Raw genomic sequence first — 23,646 nt, forward strand, 5'->3', positions numbered from 1 at the left:
AATGTTTCTTAAGACCAGGCTTCTTCCTGGTGAATTTATTTTTAGCAAATGATTTTGTACAAGGTAATGTTGCACGGCACAGAAATCTAAAATCTAAAAATAGCAGCAAGTCCTTTACCAATATGTATGTGTGTTTATAACCTGAAGTGAAGTGCCCCAAACTTACATAATCAGGAGACTTGTTGCCCAGGTAAAAGTTGGCCATGATGGAGATGGCCTCTATGGCGATCATGAAGTGTTTTTCCTCCTCCCCCTTCTGTGCGAAGTCCAGCAGCAGGGAGAAGTATTCTGTCAGGTGTTTGCTGTTGGGCCGAACACCGTGCTCGAGCTGGAAGGAATATGCAAAAATGATTCCTCACCTCTTCAAAGAAATACTTTTGCTGAGGGATTATAATGACCTGAAAACTGTAGTCTTGTGTTGTGCATTGCAAAGAATCTACATTGCATGATCAATAAAGATTTGAGAAACTGAGTTTTCAGACTTGGAGAATGTGACAAAATTTCAGTCTCCACATCATACCAAAATGAGACATATACATGTACTACAAGCAGGTACAATACTAAAACTAATAAACTAATAGACAAATAAGGCTATTTACATGACTGTATTTGTCTACCTGGTTATAGTGAGTGAGTGAGTGAGTGAGTGAGTGAGTGAGTGAGTGGTTATCATATAATTCATGAAAATGTATAGGATTCCAAAACAACAAACCATTTACCATTCACTCAACTGTAAAAACAATGCATAATTGTTTTGTAATTTGTACATTTGGAGTACAGTCTGAAGACTTACCAGACTCAGCAGCATCTTGATGAATCTTGTCACACAGGAGAAACAACCGATGTCCTCGACACTCCCCTCCCCTTCAATCACGGGCTGTAAATATAACGGGGCGTGTCGAGGTCTGAGCTGGTTGATCACGTGCGCCACTAATCTCTGGAACATCTGCCGCATCATCTGGTTCGGGCACTTGATGAGGATCTGCATGGGCCACCAGTCGTCCTGGGCCATGTGGTCCAGGAACCACTCGTCGGCCTGGGGGTTGGAGTTGAAGTGTTTGGTCAGCAGCTCGATCCACTGCAGCATGGTGGGCTTCTCCTTGGAATGGATGAGAGTCTCCAGCACGAAGGAGGCCGTGAGTTTGGCCGACAGGAGGGAGACCTCCCGCGTGGGGTCCGGCAGGGTGGTGGGAATGTAGCTGCACATCTGCCACATGAAGTTGAAGTAGGTGTGCTCGAAGATGCTCTTGTCCTGCAAGAACTGCATGTTGTCCTGCCAGATCCACTCCGACAGGTCCTTGGACAGGTCGAACTTCTCCGGCATCTCCCTCTGCCGCTCCTCCTCGGGCTGGCACCGCTCGTAGAACAGCATGTAGGCGCTGTGCGTCTTCTCGAACGAGAAGTCCATGAACTTGTCCGTGACCGAGTCGTACGTCTTGGTCGTCATCTCTCCTCCGAAGCACTCCGAGGCCAGCTGTGTGGAGTCGAACTGCTTGACCTCGGCGTCGTTGAAAAGGTACCACTTGTCGCCCGTCCCTATCCTGTCCCTGATGAAGCTGTAGTAGTGCCCCCCGTCTGCCGTTCCCGTGTGCACCGTCACCCCTATGAGTTCATACTCGTAACCATCCAGCTGCTGCCTGCTGCCCTCCTCGCCCATGAGATAGTCCTCGGTGTACACGCTCATGTCCAGCTTGGGGGGGAAAGAGAAGTGTGTGTTGACCTTTTCCTTCATCATCGTCACCATGTTGAAGGTGTACCTCATGGTGTTGAAGCACAGGTACCTGGGCAGCTTCTTGAAGCACGCCCGCTTCTCTGCCCGCACTTTCTTGCCGCACTGGGAGCACGTGTACATGTTGTCTCCTTCTAAAGTATCCTTCACGGTCACCTCATCTAAGGATTCGTATAGGTTCTTCATGTCTGCCACTTGGCACCTGACGGTGTAGAACTCCTCCAGGTTCCGGCTCACGTGCGTGCAGTCCAGAGACACCACGTTGTTGGTGATGACGCCTCCGAAGGACTTCTTCACGGTGTCCTTCAGCTCGGGTCCCATCTCCTCCAGTTTGGTGATGAGGTCAGTAAAGAACTCGGTCATGTCCTTCTGCTCTCCGGTGTTGATGGGTTGTTTGTCCATGGTGTACACCTTACAGAAGTTTCTGGGGTTGTACGCCTTCCGTTCGCTCTCAAGAAGGAAGGCAAACATTCTCTGCAGCTCCATCAGCGTGGCCACGTTCTGTATGTCCTCTTTGACCTTGGAGGCCAATATGGCCGCCCTCAGCTGGGGCATCATGTACAACTGTTGTATACAGGAAGCCATGTAGCAGGTGGCGCCCAGGTTGGTCAGCCCCACGAAGCCGCACGGGGAGCGCCCGTCCTCGTGCGGCCAGTAGTTCCACGGGTACGGGGCGTGCACGCTCTGCGTGTGCTGCGCCATCATCTTCCCGTGCAGCAGCTTGTAGTTGTCCAGGCAGCCCTTCACCAGCTCCACCATGAGGTCGTACGCCGCCGAGCGGCAGTTCTGCGACTTGCACTTGGGTTGGTCCCTGTCCTCCATGGTGGGCAGCTTGAACAGACACTCGAATATCACCTTGACCAGCTCCTGGCCGTGCTTGGAGTACTTGAACGGAGGGTTGTGCTTGGCCACAGCCGTGCACAGCCTCAGCAGCCCACACAGGGCATCGTCGTCCACGGTGTTGTGTCTCTGTTCGTGGATCTTCCTGGCGGAGATGCACTTTGCCAGATGTCTGGCCAGCGTGTCCACGTCCACGATCTCGATGTTGTCCTCCTGGGCCTGGTGGAGGACCTCCGGGTTGATGGCGTGGTCCACCAGTCGGCACAGCAGCCAGAAGTAATCCTTACACCCTGGGCCGTACAGCTCACCCTTCTCATCATCAGGAGGCTTTAGAAACAACACAATTATCATTTAGCAAGTTTTTCAGAAATTCATCCATACTAAATAAAATGGAAGCATACAACTGTCAGTATGTATTTTACGACTAACAGATAGAAGATGGGGATGGACTGCCTTGTTTGTTGTCAGGTCAATAATTACGACTGGGTAAAGCACCGTTCAATACGGTAACAATTATAACTTACATTCTTCCCTGAGAAATTAGGGTCAGTGGCAGGAGTACCTACTAGGAAATTGGATGCTGTGCAAAAATACAAGCAATAGCTGCAATACAGAAACCCTTGACAACAACATAAAAGTATGTCCCACCATTTTGTTTCTTTCAGCCTCTAATACACCTTACAGAAAACATTCACAGGTCACAAATATCAGACCACTGCTCCCCTACCTCTAGTGGTGGTGTGATGAGTTGTGCTGCTGACAGGAAACTCAGCAGGGCAGACAGCAGGGAGAAGATGAAGGTGTGACTCTCGCTGGTGGTGGACATGCACAGCTTGTACAGGCCACTGCACGCCTCACGTCGTACTGTGGGCTGGGACAGCAACACAACAACTCAACACACAGCTACAAGCACTTTAGGCTACAAGCAAATTTAAGATAGCAGAACACCAAACCTGTTGGTTCACCAATTATTAGTAAATGACACATGGGCTACAATATCATCATTTCTGTCTTAATCATCAGCATTTTCCCTGTCAAAAATAAATGAATAAATGATGTGAATACAAGTTTCTACAGAATCATGATGAGTAAAAACACTGAATAGAGTTCCCAAAACTTTCAGTTTTAGCTTTAAAACACTGAATAGACACACAGTATAAGCAAAGGAACAGCGTGCACCCATACCTCTGGTGCATCCAGTACAAGTCTCTGTAGCCAGGCCTGGAACTGCTTGGTCCTGGCCAGCGAGTTGGCCACTTCCGGGACGCTGCACACCCAGGACACCAGCAGCCTCATGCCGTGTCGCACCACCTCCGCCTTCCCCCAGTACACGCTCAGCACGCTGCCCGCGTCGCTCGGAGCCGCCGCCTCATACAGGACGCTCATCAGCCGCTCAAGCATCGGGTTCTCGTCCATGATCTGGAGAACCGAGGATCGAATCTTTGGCACTGAACTTTTCTCGTGGTCCCCCGTGGACTTCTTGCTGCGGCTGTGTCGGGACCGTTTCCTGGGGGTCTCATAGTCCCCGCTGGTGTCCGCCTCGAACACACTGTCCTCCGAACTGGGCGTGATCTCCAGAGTTTCCATGGCAAAGTGGTAGAGAAGTTTTAACAGAAGGGCCAGAGTGTCCTGCTGCCACTGTGGATTAAAAAAGGAAATCTGTTAAAACAAATGTACTTAACAAAAGTTTCAACTGACTTATTATTGGTGTATACTGAAGATTAATCCAAAGGAACATGCAGATGTTACAAGACAATTCCCACCTCACTCCATCTCTTCCCCTCCTGTGCTTGAAGGCAGCCGGACATAAAGATACTCAGTAGGTGCTGCAGACCCCCAGTAGAGATGAACTGCAAAAATAAATGTGCAAAAATAAAGATGACTGCATGGAGTCTAAATAAAATAGCTTGAGTCAACAATTTAAAAACCAAGTTTAGCTAATAATCTTTTCTGTGCAGGAAACCTTGCTGAATCATTATATACGTTAACAAGAATGTGCTTGTGATGAACCATGGACCGTGCTGATTTCTGATTGCTTCGTAATAAGGAATAAGGGTACAATATGCGTTTATCATTTCTGACAGGACTTCAAGTTGGATGTGTAAAAGCTGTTCTTACATGTTGTGTCCAGGCAGGTCCCACCTGCAGCCCCTCTACAGGCAGCTCCAGCTCAACACTGTACTGGTCTCCTCCTCCTAACTGGCTCCCCGTCTGGAAACCACAAGCGATTCACGATGAATACAAAATCTAATGGTAACTTGTACATTGTATGAAAACATTGAGATGAACAGAAAACCGAGAAGGGTGGAGAGAACTGGTTGGCATATCATTTGTGAGCCCCAATGGTTGAATAAATCAAGAGTAAGGGATAGATGAGATGGATCTCAATGCCTTATTCAATCATCATGCTATCTGCAAGCAGTTGACCATTCTAAAATGGTGACATGGGTAAAAAGCATGAGTGATATAGCAGGGTATTGAAAAATACCGTCATGTATGCCACCTCAGTGCTAAAGATCCCAAAATTGAAACATGAATCACTTTAATCTTTCCCCTGACACTTACAGAGGACCTATGTCTGGACCTCCTGGGTTTACTGAGGGACTCAATGATCTGCAGACAGTACAGGAGCTTGTGAGGGTTGTCCTGGCCCAGGGTCCGGCTCCAGTGGTCAGCCGGCAGCTGGTCATCACTGCCGCCGGCCTCAGCGTCCTCTGCCTCTGCTGGTGGGGAGACCTGTAGGCAGGGCGCAGAGGTTTAGGGATTGGGAGACTATAACATGGTACTGCATACTTTCTAATGCATTCACATTTTCCTAAATAAACAGCTATATCCGATACGTCCCTGACACACTGATGAGCACAACCAGGACATTAATCGTGACACCCCACTTTTCACAGCTTTTTAAAAAAATTCCAATAGCTTGGACCATCTGTGAATGACTGAGATGCACAAGTCCTTCTGGTGCACTACGCTGTAGCTGTTATCTGTACCTATATAGCTGGTACAGCCACCCTTTGGTGTAACATATCAGCTTTACAGGCAATGCTGCCTGTGAGGATATCCATACTGTACTTGGTGCTGTGTTTCACTCTATGATAATTTTAGGGAAAAAAACAAAACAAATTTCTGGGTTGATAACTCTGGTACTTGAAAGTATGATGTATGCGACAGTGGAGACAGTAGACGTGCCAGCGTACCTTCCTGACGCCCCGTGTGAAGGCGTTGAGCAGGTCCCGGCAGGTGGGCAGCAGCATGAGGAGTTCCCACACCTTGTGGGACAGCAGCTGTCCTCGGTTCTCCAGCGCAAGCTTCGCCTTCATCACCTCCTCACTGTCTCCCTCCTGAAATCCAAAAATATTTTCAGCTGCAGGCTTTAACCTTACCACACATTTTGCTACTGATTCTCTATTGGTTATGTGGTAAGGCAGCATGCAGCATGAAGATTAAGATCACTTATCCCATGCAACTGAACTGCTATATTGAAGATATTCCTATGCTATCTATTTTGGTTTAGAACTATATGTACATCAAAAGAAGTCCCTTATCATCTGATGTTTGTTGTAATGTACATGTACAGTAATGTTTGTAACAGCCGACTTGTACATATACAAACTATGGGTCAAAGAACCTGAAATAAAGAAATTCCATAGATTTCCAACTTAAGAAGATTCTAACCCCTTTTCCTACTTTGCATAGAAGGACGTTTTCTTATGACTGCAGATGCAGAATACAGTAGATGAGGATGATACAAGATTTAATACCGACCTTCCCAGGACAGGCCCATGTGCTGAGCAGCTGCAGCAGGTCCATGAGGTTGTCGAAGTGCGGCTCGCGCAGCAGCAGCAGCATGGGCAGGTTGTCCCGCGGGGGCTCCGGCAGCAGGGAGGGGGGGAGCAGGAAACTCTCCTGACGTCTGCTCTGGGGACGGGGGTTACCCACAGACACAAACACCAGCTGGGGGGGAGACAAGGGAGGAATCAGTCACATTTGGATAATGAAATTAAGGTTTAGGCTGTGAAAAATGTATGACATGATGTGGAAAAACAATTTTTTGCTAGATTAGAAGGTAGCTTTATACAAGAACTGGACAATATATTTCATGTAAAGTTCTGGCCCCATTTTCAACTGTACAGCATTCCAAGCACCCAAAATCAAAATCTGTAAGGGTAAGAAAATGGTGATGATGACCTCGACATGGAGCAGTTATAGTTTTACATAAGATACTAAAGGTAAAATATCTGCAGTGTTGATATAATCAACAAGAGAAGTAACAAAACTGAGCTTGTACATTGTCACATTTTTATTGTTTGTCTACAAAACATTGTTTACACACCACTGACACCAGTAACTGTTAAACATAAAAAGCTATGCTACTACTAAATCTACTTTGTTCATAAATGCATTTCATGTTACCTGCAGGTCCTTGAAGCCCATCTCCTGTAGAGTTTTCTCGTCCATGTTCTCAGCGGTGAGCTCCCTCCCCTGGGAGATCATGCGGACCGGCCCCTGCAGCGAGCTGCCGAACAGGGCCGCCATGGCCGCAGAGGAGTCCTGGGACGAGCTGGGCACCTGACCCTGGCTGGACAGGTGCTCGAACCAGTGTGTGACCTCCGCCCTCAGGTCAGCCACCAGGTCCTGGGAGTCCATCTCGATGGTCAGCTGGGGGGCAGGGAGGATATAGAATATATCATAAGCATTGCCAATGTTTGACAATTCAATCTATAAAATGTTGGGGTACATTATGACTTCTGACTGGGTTCACTTCTCTAGGTAGATATCAATGTATCTTTTCCACACCTTACAGCCAAACAAGTACATTTGTGTGGTAAATCCTGTTTCTCTTGTCATGCATCAAGTATACAAGACAAATTCTTGCTGGGAACGAGACTTCACTTTCCTAAAGCGACACAAAAATATATCTTTTCACTTCTACCCCAAACAGTTGTTGACATCTCACAGCAGTCATTCACCTCTGATGATAACATTACTTGTCCAAGTTAATGTTTACCCCCACACATAAAATGCAGGTAGTTCTTACCTTGTCTGTCATGCCAGCAGGCTGGACACACCACGTGGATCTTGGAGTTGTTCCTGTTGTTGAAGTATTTCTGGTGACTGAGGATCCCCCGACCCTGCAGCTGCCACATCCGCATGTGGTACGTGTACCTTGGTGATAGACACATGCAAAATTTAAGACTAGTACTGGACTGTGATTGCTTAAAACTGGGGAGAGTATCACTAACCCTGGCAGGCTTAGTGATACTGGTACTTCAGGTTATGCAGAGTCTGTTGTTTAGGATGATTTTCAGGTTATTTCATATCACTGTGGTGAAATTACAGTTCTTTTCTATATTGCTTGTTGGATGTTGGATTGTTCTGCAGTAAAAACAACTTCTTTGTAATGGCAAAGGTTATTAGAGACTCTTCAAGAAAGATGTCTGTGCAGGTGTGTGGTACAAAACCAGAACCAACCTTCTTCTGAAGACCTCCAGATGAGACTTGAGAAGATCTAACCCTCTCTCAAGGACCAGGAGACTGGAGCCTGGGCACTGCAAATAAAGGTACATCAAGTTAAAGACATATACACTTAATAAGACAAACTGCAATATGCTCATAAATCTTAAAGCTTTCTTTATCTTCAAATTGCTCACAAAAAAACATTACAGAGAGTTGATCTTACCCTGTTGAGTGTGGCTGACACCTTGAGCAGACTGTCCATGCACCTCTTCACAAACTCATGTTCCCTTTCTAGATTCCCATTCCCAGCTGAAAACAGAAACTCCCATTACATAACATACACTTCATGATACTTTGATGGGAACTATGATGTGGTCTGTGGTAACAGTCACTTGGATCTTCATTAAGCATATCTAATCAAATGTAACTATTAAAAAAATGAAATGCTCAGGGCTCAATTTTGATTATATTCAGAATCAGAAATTAGAATTCAATTGAAGAAATCTAACAGGACAAAATTTCAAAAAGTAAATTTTATACAGGATATAACTGCTACACTGCTAGTTAGTACATGAGAGGTTGAGCATGCTAGTTGTACCGTTGATGTAGAAGTTGTTGATGTACTGGATGGCTGCCTGGCTGACATCAGGGTCCCTGGCTCTGAGGGCGATCCCCCACAGCTGCTGCATACCCAGGTCCTGAGGGGGGAAGGGAGAAGGCATGTTCACTCACATGGAACACATGCAACAAGATGTAACAAACCCGCTGTTATTACATTAGCCTGTTCATCTTACGAGTGACAGTGTTCTTAACTAGTGGTAAAGATTTTATGTTCACTTATCAAGTCAATTGTCATGTCCTAAAACAAAAATCATGCCCATTTGAAATAAACCACAAAGACTTGGTCTCAACAGCCACTCAATGAACTTAGGGAAAATGCTTGGGGATGGACATGAGAGTCTTAACTATGTAAAATTGAACAGAACATTTTTAATGTAGCTTATGACTGGATGTGGTCTGACTGTATGAACAAACAAAAACAAATGGACTTAACAGGAACTACAATGATACACTGCGTGGATACTGAAGCTTCAGTACAGAAACAGTTAATTGAAAGGTGAGTCTCACATCCAGGGCAGGCATGTCAGGAGAGGGGCTGACCATCCTGGCCAGCGTGCACAACTGTTGGAACAGGTTCAGACCGGTCATGGTGATGGTCTCAGGCTGCAGTCCTGGCATCTAGGGCACACAAGAGACGCTGATTGTCATGTATGTCAACACAAAACGATGCTGGCAGCTACATAATTGTTCTAATTTTACAGTACTTTCATCTGAGAATTTTTTGTCTCCATCTTCAATAGGAACAGTAACTGCTGGTGATAAAAACTTGCTAGCTCAATGAAATAAAAAAGAAACCATTAACATTCTTCTTCTTTTATTGAAATTGCAGCCATGCCAGACAATATTCAGCCAGCTACGATTGCCATTTGGCACCAAATTTGTATTGCTCATGGGGCTAGGCAGTAGGGTCAAGGTTAGACACGTAGCCTTCAAGACTCAGTCATCTCAAACACATGATAGTTGGGGCACTTATAACATCCAGTGTTTTATAAGGGAAGACGACCACTGTACACAGCTGTACCTTTTCCACAAAGATGTGTTTGAAGGTGTCCAGGGACATGGCATGTTGGTCCTTGTTGCGCGCCTGGTTCAGGAACCAGTTCAGGGCCTCGTCCCCCACCTCAGGGTCCGTGGCCAGGCAGTTCCAGAGGGTGTCCACCTGCTCTAGGGTCAAACCTGCCGAGAACACACAACAGGTGTCAGGACATAATGCTACACATGGAGAACTGAATGACTACAGACTGTACAACACAGGATAGCACTTCATTGTTACATACATGTAGGGAGAAACTGACAGCTAGCTTGAGTAGGAATGCTGTAACAAAGTTCTAAGAAAAACAACTCGTATAACTCCAAATTTAGAAGTTACACTTTGCCTTCACATCCCTGAACAGATCATCAGTTAATAACTGATTCACACAAGAGTATCTAAAATCACTTTAAGCAATTTTAAAGAAGAGTGGCCTGTTGAACTTACGGAATGTTTCAGGAGAAGCTAATGATGAGAAGACAAAGGTGAGAAACTGGAGTCTGGCCTGAACTTCTGTCATGTGGGTGTACCTGAAACAGGGAGCGAGATAACAAATTACTTCTCTTCTACATCAGAGGTTTAAAAAAGAACACACAGTGACTCACATAAATCACAGGGCATGCAGTTAGAAAAACAAGATGTTGAATCAACTGTGTTGAGAAAACTCACAGAGGGTTCTTTGGGGCCTTCCCCTCCTTGGCAGATGTGGTGTAGGCTACCAGGTTGTTGAAGAAGTGGTGCATCATTTGACGCTGCTCTTCTGCCCACCTAATTTTGTTAACGGATAAAGGATTGTAAAACAAAACATCAAAATCTGCAAATATTATACTGGGTCTTATATGTCATTCAAAGCAAAGTTACAACCTAGTAGGCTTTTTAAGGCAAGGTTAACTCGAAGTAAAAAGTTAGTTAGAATGCCCATACTTACATGGTAATCCAGTGGGTATCGTAGGTGTTCCTGTACTGCTGGAAGGAGCCAAACAGCTTGGGCAGTAGTCTTAAGGACACGACAACAGAACTGTCCAAGAGAAATATGAAACAGCAATCATTAAACTACTGTAAGAATCATACCAGATATCAAAACATGAGAACTGAAAACAATCTCCTTGTACTAGAAATTTAAGTAGGACTTTACCTACCAGTCATTAAATCAGACATATAGTTACATCTTCCTTATAAAAATTAAAATCGTATGTTTGATACACTAGAATATCTTTGACAGGATGGCGTAACAACTAGGAAACCATCCCATTATATTAATAGCTGAAAAATGACATCTTCTCCAACTATACATAATAGCAAGTTCTCCCCCGTTACAAGCTTAAGGCTGACAAGATGATATCAGTGCATGTTCCCACCTGTTGTTGGCCAGGTTCTCCAGACATCCCTCGATGAAGCGCATCCTGATCTGCCTGTCTGTGAACCAGCACACCAGCGAACACAGCAGCTTCTCAGCCTCTACAGCCAGACCTTCACCCAGATGGACCTGAGGGGGGAGGGGACACAGTTTATCAGGGTCTCCTACTTTTAAGACTTATCCTACGGAAGCTGGGCGTGCTCTCACGAAATGTATTCCTCTGCAACATTTGTGAGAAAGCCTACAAGTCCAGAAGTGGACTGTGTTCACATGAGAACACACAAGAAGAAGTCTGTTCTTCCCACAACTCGTCTGTCAATGATAGAAGATGCCATCACAAAGGCAGGTCTTTGTACTTCATCATCTTCATGACTAACCATTGCATCTAAAATTCAGTGTGAATACATGATCACTGGGTACGTTGGGACCATAACAAACTTAAAAAGTCTTTTGAAAGTCTATTTAAGTAAGCCACAATTTACTGAAAATGAGTAACTGACACCTGAAAAGAAAAGCAGAACTTACAGCACTGTGGTCCTGCACCAGCTCCCAGAGTAGTGTGTTGGTCGGCTTGCACACCTCCTCGAAGTTAAACTCATTGGCATGTTTCTTGTGGCGGCCCGGAGACTGGTGGTGGTGATGATGGTGGTGGTGCAGGTGTCCTTTACAGGTTTATTACAAGACAACACAAGGAAATTAGAAGGTGCCCTTGCATACTGTAAATCTTATGTTTACAATGGTTTTCTTTTCACAGTTTTGTGGTGACCTCCTACCACGAAACCATGACACCGAAAAGAGGAACACATTTCTTAAGTACCATTCTATTGAAACATTTATAAGATGTCTGCATTTCACTTGTGCTAAAGTACCTAGTAGGGGACAACTTATCTAATTTGCTTCACCAATGAAGCCCAAGTACAGAACAACTAGAAGTGTTTCCTAACCTTGATGAGGTAAGTGACTACAACTAACCTTGATGAGGTAAGTGACTGTGGTACATGGAGGCCATGTGGACTAACCTTGATGAGGTAAGTGACTGTGGTACATGGAAGCCATGTTGGCCAGGTGCTGGTGCATCTGTGAGCTCAGCTGGGCGTGAGCGTTGATCTGTGCCAGCTCCTCCTCACACCCAGAGTCCTCCCCCTCGAAGTCTGCCATGTTCTTCTCCGACTTGTTACTGATCTGTGAGCTGCTGCAGCTGATCTCATCTGGACTCAGGATGTCCTCCATCAGGTTACTACAGGCAAAAGGAGAGTTTATGAACCGATATCCTTTTTTTCTGCAATATCACCTACAGGTAAGTTTGAAAATTACCTGCACAAGAGTTGTTCTAAGATTACCAGAATGTATAGCAAGGAGAGAGTATTACACTAGATTTGTGAGGCTAATCCTTCAAGACTACTGGCATCTTTGCACTCCTATGACACTATTTTGGACGGCTTCTATGGACTGCAGTGCAAAGATGTCAGTTGGCTTGAACAATTAGTTTTCTGGAATTGGCTTTTATTGTGTTGCTGCTACAAGGTCTGCCTTGTCCCCCGACGACCAGTTTCGGTCATGGGACTAGGTAGGTACACAAGGACTCCAGGAAAATTAGTGTACAATGTTGTATCACTAATGGAGATACTAAATAAACAAACAAACTTATGTTTCCTTACCTCCTGGTGTGGTGAATGAATCCCCTGCAGTCATAGATCTCTGTCTCCATGCTGTCCTCCAGCATGTCCTGTGAGTGGGAGGTCTGGCTCAGCATGGGCTCCTCCTGGGTCAGCTGGGGACAGTCCTTGTCCTTCTTCTGAGGTGTGCTGGTGGTGATGGTGGGAGGATCATCATCCTCTTCCTCTTCGTTTTCTGCTGCTGTCTTCTCTGCTGCTGGTGCCGTCACCACCTGAGCTCCCTTCTCCTTCTCCTCCCCCTTCTCACTGACGTCCATGCTCTCGTCTTCCACCACCCCTTTGGCCAGCCTTTGTTTCTTCTCTGCACCCTTCTTTGATTTGACCGTCTTTTTCTGGGATTTTGCCACGGCCCCTTTCTGCTTGGGGCTGTCCTCCTCCTCACTGCTGGTGCTCTCAGTCTGCTCGCTGTCTGCGCGCTTCCTCCCCGCCCTGGGGTGCCTCCCGCGGGGCACCTCCGTGCTGGAGCCCTCAGAGCGGCTGCCCTGGGACCCGTCGCTGCCCCGGCTGTGCGTGCTGTGCTCGCTGCTGAAGCTGCCCTCCTGCCCGCTCTCGCCCTCCTCCTCGCCGCTGCTGCTGCCGTCGGACTGCGCGCTGGGCTGCGTCTCCCGGCTCACGTCCAGGCTCTGCTCCAGGGATGACTCCTCCTGGCTGCTGGGCTCGTGGTCCTCCTGACACAGCACAGTCATACATACATCACAATGACTCCTTTATGTATTGAAATGGCCACACCAATTCAAGTTGTTGGTTTTCAGATGTCAGAGAAAAAATATGAAGTGACATGCCAAAAAAAAGGCTACTTTAATAAGCTACGATAGAGCCATGAAATCAACATACGTGTCCTAGGGTGGTTTATAATCCAAACAATGAATTTTTACCTTCGAATCACAGTCATCAATGCATTGATACATGTAAATAGAAAAACTGTAACAACTAGAACAAGGACTTTCTTCAACTACTACCCCCCTCTGGAACAGCCCTATGTTGTTAGTTACATGATAACGTTCTTAATACAAGTGCAAAATACTGTACATAATGTGCATATACTTGGAAATGGTGGAGTTAACAGTTTTTAGTGCCCAGATGTTTAGGATTGGATGTTATAGAAACAGTCAAGATGGGTTAGTAAATTTGAACATGACGTTGTTATGGACCTGGCTGGCCCAGTGTGAGCTGGTGCTGTCACTGGGACAATACAGAAACTCAGAGGACACCATGAGACATGTGGACAGGACCAGACACTAACTTCTGTGTGGCTGCAGTTTTCAATCCAGCACCAAAATGATACACAATCAGACAAGTGGGTAGGATTTCTATACCTACAGTAATAGGAGGTTTCTGTCTCTTTTTCTTGTGATAGCATGCATAGAGGTAGTTTTGACAAAGTTCATGGGAGTATCAGTTCTCAAAAGTAAAAAGGCATCAAAATTCTTATCTTTTGTGAAGATGTTTAAACCTTAAGCTCCCATTATGTGGATGTACAATTGAGCACTGTGTGCTCTTACACTACGCCTTGTCTGGGTACTATCTCCTTGGTACTGGATGTGAAGATCAGACCACCCCCACATGCAAACCTCACCATCTCCATATAATGTTGGTGTAGATGATGATGGTGACATACATGCCCCTGGGCCAGCCTGTGTCCAGGCTTGTGGCCCTGTCTACGCTCCCTGCCGTCCCCGTGATGATGATGGTGGTGCACGTGGTGGTGATGGTGGTGCAGGTGTTCGTTCTCCTGCTCCGCGTCACTCCCGCCGCTGTGGCTGGGCTCGGCGCTGACGCTGTTGTCCCCGCTGCTGGTGCTCTGTTGGTCCGCCTGCCGATGGATGGAGGCTAGGGGAGGACAGAACAGTTGTAAACTCTGCTGCACATGCAGCTTGTACAGGGCTACATGCCTGCTCTGGGGCAGGTAACATGCAGTTATCTTGAACAAGATAGCCTTCTACTAGGGCTGCGTACCTAAACGTAACATCAGGTACAGGTACAGGTACCGGTACAGAGGTTTAGGTACAGGTCCGGACCTGTACCTGTACCTGAACAATTTGACGCGGCAAAATACAGACACAACACAAAAGCAACAAAGGCCGCCAATATATGGAGGGAAGGGAAAATGACTGACCTCTGACCTGATTTGAGTTTGTTGACCAAACCCTGGATCAGCCACACTCTCGTGATGTCTCGTGAGACTGAGGATCTCAAATCAATCGACGGTGTCTTTTCCAGTGCTAATTTTTCGTCTTTGTGGTAGGATTTACCTATCTTTAGTCATATACATGGTGTAAACTAGCTATTTCGGTATATACTCGTTACTTCATGATCCGGTATTTTGGACCTGTACCGAAACGATTTTTACGGTATTGGACCGGTACAGTGTACCGGTCCGCAGCCCTACCTTCTACCTGCTGAAGTGTTACCTGTAAACCGTAATCTCTTTGCAGTGGTTTATTTTTGCAGTTTTAAGGGTGTCCTTTTATCACAAAAGCATGACACTGCAATTATGACTTTTTCAGTTTTTGTATTTCTATTGTACTACTACAGAATTGTTTCAACTGTGAACACTGTGGAAATCTTCTCTCCCCTCATACTGTGAAAGAAAATGCATTTACACTAGCATTTAGCACCAAATTTGTTCGGTAACAGGTAGGGAGCAGGGAAAAGCCTAAGATTAATTACAGTAGTCACTCAAGAGACCCAACCTGTAAACTTAAAATTCCACTACATCCAACATGAACCTACCTTTGTCCAGAGTGCTCTTCAGCATCTGTGTGAATGCCGGTTGACTGGCCTGCTGTGACTGCTGCATCATGTGAGCCGACAGTGCGTTACTCCAGATCACCTTAGTCAGCATGGAGGCCAGGTACAGCGTCTACAGGGAGGAAAGTCATGCAAGTCTGAGCACTCTGAGCCCTAACCCTAACATTAGCCCTAACCCTAGCCCTAGTCCTAGCCCTAACCCTATCACCAGGCCTAACCCTAACCCTAACAAGCACCCAAATCCTAACCTTAGCCCTACAATGTAGCCCTCACCCTAACCCTAGTCCTAACCCTAAACATAACCCTAACCCTAGTCCTAACCCTAAACATAACCCTAACCCTAGTGTTAACCATAATCCTAACCCTAGTCCTAACCCTAACCATAACCATAACCCTAGTTCTAACCCTACCCCTAACCCTAAACCATATGCCTATCTCTAACCCTCGCCCTAACCTATAGTAATTGTCTGACCTGTTCGGTGTGTTGTGATGGGTGGAGACTGGAGACCAGTTTGAGCAGGTGTTTCAGCAGGGCAGGCTCCAGGTGCTTGATGAGGGCAGAGATCACCTCGTGCACATACTTACTGCTGTGCTTCAACTGAAATATCAACAAAATAAAATCTTTTTTTCTTCATGTAACAATGCACATCCAACACTTACATGTGTTATGGTATGTAAGAGACCTCTGGAAAGTCACTGAACTTTTAGGGTGTCCATGGGGCATTCAATATATGCATTATGCACACATCCTACTGAACAGTAGCTATCGAACAGCAACCTGACAAATTCTGTAATCTGCATACACATTAGAATATTCTTGAGCTCAAAGAAAACTTGTGTTTCAAGTTTCATAGCTACATCTGCATGGTTTGTCTAATTCTGTGACTGTCAGAAAGACTGTATGTCCCACCTGTGCAGCTGCCCAGATGCAGTCCAGGTGTTGTGATGTCAGACAGCTCTCTGCTGCCATGAAGTTCAGAACCATCTGGCTCTGCTTCACCAACTAGCACAGGGCAGGGCAAATTACTTGTTTAGTGCTAAAAAGTATAGGATACTCACAGCAGAAAGTTGTCACAAAAAATTGTATCTTTTAGCTAATTTCTTCCAATAACATTCCCTGTGCATGCATTCTAATATTGTTGCAACATCTGGAATCCTTAAAAAGTAGTGACATGAAAGTAAAGTCCCAAATTTTATAATATACTTTTGATTGTTTAACAAACTCTTTAAATCCAAACATGGTAGTGTGGAAAAGCAGACAATACAACTTATCGTAGCTGTAGCTTACCTCTATGTGCATATTGGGCCCAAAGATATGTTCAACAATCTTATTCTGTACAAGCCATTCAGCAAGCTCATTGCTGTACATGGGAGAAACACATATACTTAATCACTTTTAGTCAACACCACAAAAGATACATATAAAATTGGATTGAAAATTGAAAGGAATTGTAATTTTGACAGAATTGTTAGAAATATGATATTTTCAAACTAACCTTTCAACATCTACCATGGAGTCATTGTTGCACATCTCGGTAAAAACATGAACCTGGTTCTGGAAAACAAAACATATCATAAGCACCAACTTTGTTACCACCTTAGTCTTCAACAGCAATGGCAAACAGTGCACCACAATGTTATTTTATTGATCAGCCAGGTTGTTATCATTTTCTTGACTAAAAGTCAGCCTTTGATGCTTGTACCTGTAATGTTGCTATCAAAAATACTATTAGCCTTTAAATTTCTTTTATGTTCATTGCTTAATCTCACCTTCAAAGTGTTCAATCATATCTATAAATCAATAAACATTCAATAAAGAATGGTTCAAACAAACTCACGGTGACTTGACTGAGTCCGGCCAGCCTCATGGTGAGTGTAGGTGAGGTGAAGTACTTGAAGGCCAGCTCGAGGCTGTCCCTGTCGAACCCCAGCTGGGAGTCCAGCGGCTCCTTCACCGCGCTCCACATCAGGTCCGCCATGTTCCGCGCCCCCGTCATCCGCAGGTCCTTCTCCGATAATCTGATTAGGTATCTGGAACGGGAGGTCTGTGTTATACAATCTCTTGCTGTCAGGGGCTGACTGGACCTCGAAAGGCTGCGGCCATACACCTCTAACTCAAGAGAACCATTCCCAGAACCGGTGATAGAAACTCAGGATTTTTTATCACAATGAAAATAGTGTCCAATAGAAGCTCAGTCACTACGGAGACCAATCATAACTGCCTTCAACACCAGTTTTATAATCACTGGTCAATCTTAGCACATATGCATGAATCAAGCTTCTGGGACCCTGACCACTATTGAGGCTTCTGAAACAGGTAGTTGTTCTGTAATCAATCTCACAAGAAATGAGGAAGTTTTCTAGTTCCAACAAAAGGCATCTAAAGGGTCAATGTTTGGTCAAATTGTTTTCTGGTCTGAAACAACATTTGACACTACGTGATGCTACACAACTTAAGTCTAAACACAGAATGAACTGCTGTGTACCTGTATCGACTTGAGATCAAATGTTGGTACACTGACCTGATGACATGTGGTCTCATGGGCAGGATGTACTGCATGACGGCAGGCAGGTGTAACCAGACGCGGACGTTAGAGACGAGGGCCACCATGGCGTGGGCCAGAGGGAAGGGCAGGAGCTCGGGGGTGACCTGCTCGAAACACTGCCTGATCAGCAGCAGGCCCCCGTGCTCACACAGGTGGTAAACATTCTTCAGCAGGTACACAGGCACGTCCACATCCTGCAGAGGACGGCTGGGTTAAATACTGTCCACACAAGACAATGTACTGTTCTCTACACATTACTGTACAGTCTTCAGCTACATGTATATAACAAAGTAAGGTCAATTGATGGTACAGCTTGTTACATCACTAGGACTTTCATCTTTCATATCATATAACATCAACAATGGCAACCACAAATAAATATATTGACATTATATACTTACACTACATAGTGGTGTGAAACATCTCTACCAAGTATCAACTTCAAGAGAAAATCTGTGTCACTCTTCAAAATATACCAATGACAGGCCAAGAACTCAAATCCAACTCACATTCATATCACAGTAGTTTCCTAATGCATTCCCCTCCTGTTGAGACAGGTCCTGTACAACATGGGAAACAAACAACTGGTTAGAACACCAGCATACATGTCTGTAAGGAAGTTAATGCCTTGGCAGTATTCAATGCTGTAAAAGATTGAGGTGGCTCAAGAAATTATGCTTTTAATCTTTTTATTCATTACATGCTGCCTTGCCCTATACTGATAAACAGAAATCTTTTTATCTATCACATGGTATTACAGTAAGGTCAGAAACATATATTAGGCCTTCCAAACTTACCTCAACGGACAAGTGGAAGTAGTGCTTGTAGCTGGTATACAGAGGAAACTGCATTTGGTAGATTTTTGCCACACAATGGAGAAGGCCTTCTCTCTCTTCGAGAGTCCATCTGACATCCATTCCATCTTTCTTAACCTCCTTCTCCCCTTCATTCTTCTCATCAGATTCTTCTTTAGCAGTCTCTTCTGTTGTTTCCTCAGACATTGCTACATCTCCAGTATTATCTTGGTCTGTTTTCTCCTCCCCCTCCTCAGTTTGTTTCTTAACAACACCTTCTTCCTTGTTTTCTTCCTCCCCCTTTTCTTCCTCCGTTTTCCCTTGTGTTACTTCTTGTTTTACTGAAGATGAGCATTCTTGTTTGGCTTTCACTTCTTGATAAGCAGTCTTGATTATGTTCAAAGCCACAAGAATCAGTCCTTGTAAAAGGAGGTTAAACTTCTCCACATTTCTGGCATCTTTGAAACAGCAGCCACATTGCCTTCAACAAAAACAAATAGGTACATGATGTACATTATGTATTGGAGAATCAGAATAAAGTTTTGCCTTTGACTTTCTAAACTAATACTAGTAATAGTCACAATCAAACATGATTATTATCTTTAATTTACACATAACATTTTGCATGAAAGTGTCAGGTTTCATCTTCACCACGGAAAACAAACTAATTATAGCATGAAACAATAAACTTGGATGGAGCTATACTCACTTCTGCTGCCATGTCTGTATAAAGCCCACTAGTGCCAGGGCCTCGTCCTTGCTCATTCGCGGTGGCTTTGCTGCTATCATCCGCCCTTCATCTGCAAAGAAAATAGCAGTTTCCTTACACATAGACTTCAGTAAAATGATGAAAGTCTTACTCCAACGTCTGTGCCAACCCTACTCCCGGAAGAAATTTGGCATCAAATTGGTTTCAAGGTTAGGCAAGCAGGGAGAAGGCTTAATGATGCTGCAGGGGCAGAATGAAATGAAACACTGTCTACAGACTTTACATGTCTATATTTTACATACTGCATTGTTACTGTAGCTTACAATATATAGCACTACTACTAGTAGGAGGAATACCAATATGCAGAATTCTTTAATACCGATACAACATAAGTCATATATAACCAAAGACTGTTCCAGTTGTTAAATAATCAGTGAAGGGTGCTGCACTACAGAATACAAGATAAAAGCACGTGACAAGAATCAATGTTTTTTCCAGCTTGTTTGGGATGTCTGCATTTGCATCCAAAATCCATTATTTTACACCTTGACTTCACACTCAAATACGTGCACAATGTATTCATTCTGACATGTCTGAGGAGGTAACTGAGAGATGTGTCTAGGGAAACCACAGGCAGGAGGGAGCAAAGCTGAGGGTGAAACTGGGGAGTAGATGGGTACATCTGAGCTGTGTATAAAATGTATCTTATCTGTTATCTGTCAATCACTGGTTCTCTTGGGGAAAGCCTAACAGTCCAGATAAGTGAACAGCCTTTAATTCACTTTCCTTAACATCTCTTAAGAAAATGTACGTCAAACTATGTTTTTATCAAAGGCACTCACTGCCTCCTCTACGAAGTAGACCAAGGTAACAGTTGGTAACAGTTGGCAGAAAAGTCACAAAAGTAAGCAGCAGGTCTAGACAGTTACAACTACTCTAAACTGTTTGAATAACAAACTCGCGATGACATCACTCCTGACAGGTGTTCCTTGTTCCAGTGCCACTTCCTTATCTTGACTGGGCCTTTGAAAAACACCCCAAATTGCGGTCTTCCCACAATAACTAATATCAGTGACCCCACTGAAAGTGCTGGTAGGTTAGAACTTAGATCATAATTCAATAATTCCGAACACTTCACATAAATTATAGCATATCACAATACTGTTTAGTGTTATCTCAGAGATACTGATGTATAATATATGGATATATATATGATTATGCCAACAATGTGTTCAAGGCTCATATGATACAGATGCACCAGTTGATGCTCATATAAATCTCAGCCATAATGTTTACAAATGCTAAGTGGTTCCACTCACTTTTCCTCTTACTACACTTGCCTGGTTCTATGCAATCCTTCAGAAAAATTCTGTGCTATAACATTACACTTAATACTGTATGTGATAATATTTTCCTATTTCTAAGGAAGATGGAAGAAGAATTTCTATGAATCTTTTGAAAGTGTCATATCAGCCATTCTTAATATGAGCTCTTATTACACAGACAAAGCACAAGACGGTATTGCAAGACCCAAATAGATACAACTGAAGACAAATCACTGAGGTCAATTGGTCTATCAGAAATGTGTTGACATGTTCACCCTGATCACATATCCAAGGGTTAACATTATAGCTTGCCCTGGCGTATTCACACGATTATAATTGTGAAGATACAATAATTACATCATCAGGAAGAAGTTTATGATTATCATATGGTGAAAAAAACAATGACTTTGTGCCTGTTATAATATCACGTCTGCCTTTTGACTTTTCACATTACACATCACAATGCCGACATTAATTACTGTCACTTGGTTTGAACAATAAATCTGCACCTGGTCTGAGTGATAACAAAAGTAGACTGACAGGTGCTAGAAAGAAAGAGGGGGGACTAGTGTCATACTTGGAGTTCATTTTCAGATATCATTTGGAATTCTTTGTGCAGATAACATTCAGTTGCTTTAATTTAGTATATTTAGTATACCTATCAAGAGAATCTTTTGCAAAATTTGTACCGCCCCTCCCCCTAGGACTAAATATAAACGTGATCTGTTTTTTCAGTAATCCTACCAAAAGTCCGATGTTTCCCACAACCCCATTTTTTGCATTCCTGTCTCAAACCAATTTCTTGATAAATTCCAATATGCCATATGTCGTGTAACTGGACGCCGCAAAATTTATACTGATGACAGTGATGTGGTGGAACGAAAATTACGGTCCTTCAGCGCACCGGCGTTCATGTGTCACTTCTTGGTACAATGAGATCGCCACGATTCCGCCGACGATCGCATATATGGAGCTGTATTTTACAAAAGTCCATAACTCTTTGTCACTTATATTTATGATCAAATGAGCGGGGACCCCGCCTCGGCACACAGTTTGCACCACAGTCGATTTGGTGACCAAAAAATCATGAAGAGTCATGCTCAATTTTTCGGCACCACCACATTATCAACAAAATCAATGTACTCACAGGACTGTAAAATCCCCAGCAAGTCCACACACACGTCACACATGTTGGCTGATAGTTCCTTGTCCAAATGGAGGTGTCAGCAATAGATCTCCGGAGTTAAAAATTACATTATTGTAAAATAAAAATAGTGATACTCTTCTCTCCCCACATCGAAAGATATACCCGCCATTTTGATCACGACGACAACCGAACCAACCTCCGAAGGCTAATTCACCTCCTCCGAAGATTGCCGATCTGCCAAATATGGAAGTTATCGGAAACATGGCGGACCCGATTGCTTCTTTTGAAAGAAATCAGTTCGTCTAGAAGACGCTTTCTGTGTTACGATTCAAGAAATATTTGTCGTGGTTTACATCAGTGTTTCCCTACTGGTTCTCATAATTCTAATCTATGGTTTATTGCTTTTTTATTCGACAGGCCAGCATGCACCTCTGACACGATCATGAATATGCTTTGACATAAGTTTCCGCTAGGTGGCTCTTCATTAACGTTACATTCACTTCTTGTGGCTATAGCCATAGATCATAGATTAAATGAAGTTCAGCAAATTGATCCATATAATCTATCGTAGAAGTGTGTTTGCAGGTAACATTTTAAAAACGTTTTGTGGCTTCATGTTCCTACAACAGCTGCATGCTCATCAAATCAATGTTTTGCGTGTGTTGCGGAAAGCTACAATATTAAAGTTGAATAGCACTTTCAAGTTGAAGTGAGTCAAATGCTGTTTTGCTGGTAGCTGTGGGGAAAACATAACCAAGTGATATCACAACTAATATCCAAGGTCATGTGTTGTACTGAAAATGGTAACCAATACTGATAAAGCAAAAGTAGCAGATCGTGTTGTGTCCACCACATGAGATTTTCGTTGCATATACCATGGAGGTAGACACGGCTGAGTATAATGAGTACGGAGTCAAACGGAGTTCAGAAAACGTTTTGCGCCATTGCTGTGCCATTCGTGTTTCTGTTGTTAGGAATTAAGGAAAGGTCACATTTTATGGTCATGTGATGTCTTAAGAGGTCACGTGATACCGGTCTGCAGAGACCACCCCCTGGTTTTCCCGCTTACGGGGCGACCTCCCTCTACAAGTTTCAAAAGACCGATAGATAAGCATTAGCCAGTATATTTTCCCATGCATATTCATTATGTTTCATGCCAAGAAACGACCACAACCAGAGGGAAGAATTTAACATCTTTAAAACCTTGATAGACTAGACTAAAACTTGAGCGAATCACTCGGACGGCCACGTGGCAATATTCAACTATATTATTAAAGTTTGTTGAATTGGTCATGGGACATGAACTTGAAAAAACGTAACCGATTCAACAAACTTAGCTGAATTGAAAACGCATTGTCAAGTTAGGATTATTCACCAATAAGTATCGTGTTGTAAGTTACAATGCAAGTGAGATCATCCTTGGTGCGACACTTTCAAGTTCAATCGGCGCCACTTACATTCCGAGTTTACTCGGAAGCCAAATTATTTGGACTTAAGTTCGACTGATAACTTTCGAAAAACATTGACGCCATTCCACGACCCTGGCTAGTCTAACAAATCATCAACTTGCTACAATTACTTCTACTGCGCCACCACGAAGCAACTTGTGTGGCGCCTTTAGTATATCTTAATTGGTTACTAGTATCAGGTTATGAGTTTCC

The 23,646-nt window shown here is 44.1% G+C and overlaps 1 protein-coding gene across 1 annotated transcript in view; it reads right to left on the reverse strand.

Annotated features, from left to right (window-relative positions):
- LOC109472159 (ubiquitin carboxyl-terminal hydrolase 34-like) overlaps positions 1 to 22,176 on the reverse strand; it is a 33,787-nt gene extending 11,611 nt beyond the window's left edge. The window contains 36 exon segments of the mRNA XM_019771733.1: positions 167 to 328; positions 794 to 2,896; positions 3,297 to 3,440; positions 3,755 to 4,207; positions 4,333 to 4,419; positions 4,688 to 4,780; positions 5,135 to 5,305; positions 5,770 to 5,913; positions 6,338 to 6,526; positions 6,986 to 7,231; positions 7,611 to 7,634; positions 7,636 to 7,738; positions 8,045 to 8,121; positions 8,253 to 8,338; positions 8,628 to 8,727; positions 9,158 to 9,268; positions 9,672 to 9,826; positions 10,128 to 10,210; positions 10,350 to 10,448; positions 10,609 to 10,698; positions 11,039 to 11,166; positions 11,563 to 11,699; positions 12,057 to 12,274; positions 12,696 to 13,381; positions 14,332 to 14,543; positions 15,447 to 15,576; positions 15,937 to 16,062; positions 16,375 to 16,467; positions 16,753 to 16,825; positions 16,961 to 17,019; positions 17,303 to 17,495; positions 17,987 to 18,204; positions 18,520 to 18,570; positions 18,808 to 19,285; positions 19,514 to 19,604; positions 21,986 to 22,176. Of these exon segments, the coding sequence (XP_019627292.1) occupies positions 167 to 328; positions 794 to 2,896; positions 3,297 to 3,440; positions 3,755 to 4,207; positions 4,333 to 4,419; positions 4,688 to 4,780; positions 5,135 to 5,305; positions 5,770 to 5,913; positions 6,338 to 6,526; positions 6,986 to 7,231; positions 7,611 to 7,634; positions 7,636 to 7,738; positions 8,045 to 8,121; positions 8,253 to 8,338; positions 8,628 to 8,727; positions 9,158 to 9,268; positions 9,672 to 9,826; positions 10,128 to 10,210; positions 10,350 to 10,448; positions 10,609 to 10,698; positions 11,039 to 11,166; positions 11,563 to 11,699; positions 12,057 to 12,274; positions 12,696 to 13,381; positions 14,332 to 14,543; positions 15,447 to 15,576; positions 15,937 to 16,062; positions 16,375 to 16,467; positions 16,753 to 16,825; positions 16,961 to 17,019; positions 17,303 to 17,495; positions 17,987 to 18,204; positions 18,520 to 18,570; positions 18,808 to 19,285; positions 19,514 to 19,604; positions 21,986 to 22,028 (7,656 nt within the window). The 5' untranslated portion in view covers positions 22,029 to 22,176.
- Positions 22,177 to 23,646: the final 1,470 nt, after the last annotated feature.

This window comes from Branchiostoma belcheri, unplaced genomic scaffold (assembly GCF_001625305.1).
Source record: "Branchiostoma belcheri isolate BF01 breed outbred unplaced genomic scaffold, Haploidv18h27 scaffold27, whole genome shotgun sequence".
Lineage (NCBI taxonomy): Eukaryota > Metazoa > Chordata > Leptocardii > Amphioxiformes > Branchiostomatidae > Branchiostoma > Branchiostoma belcheri.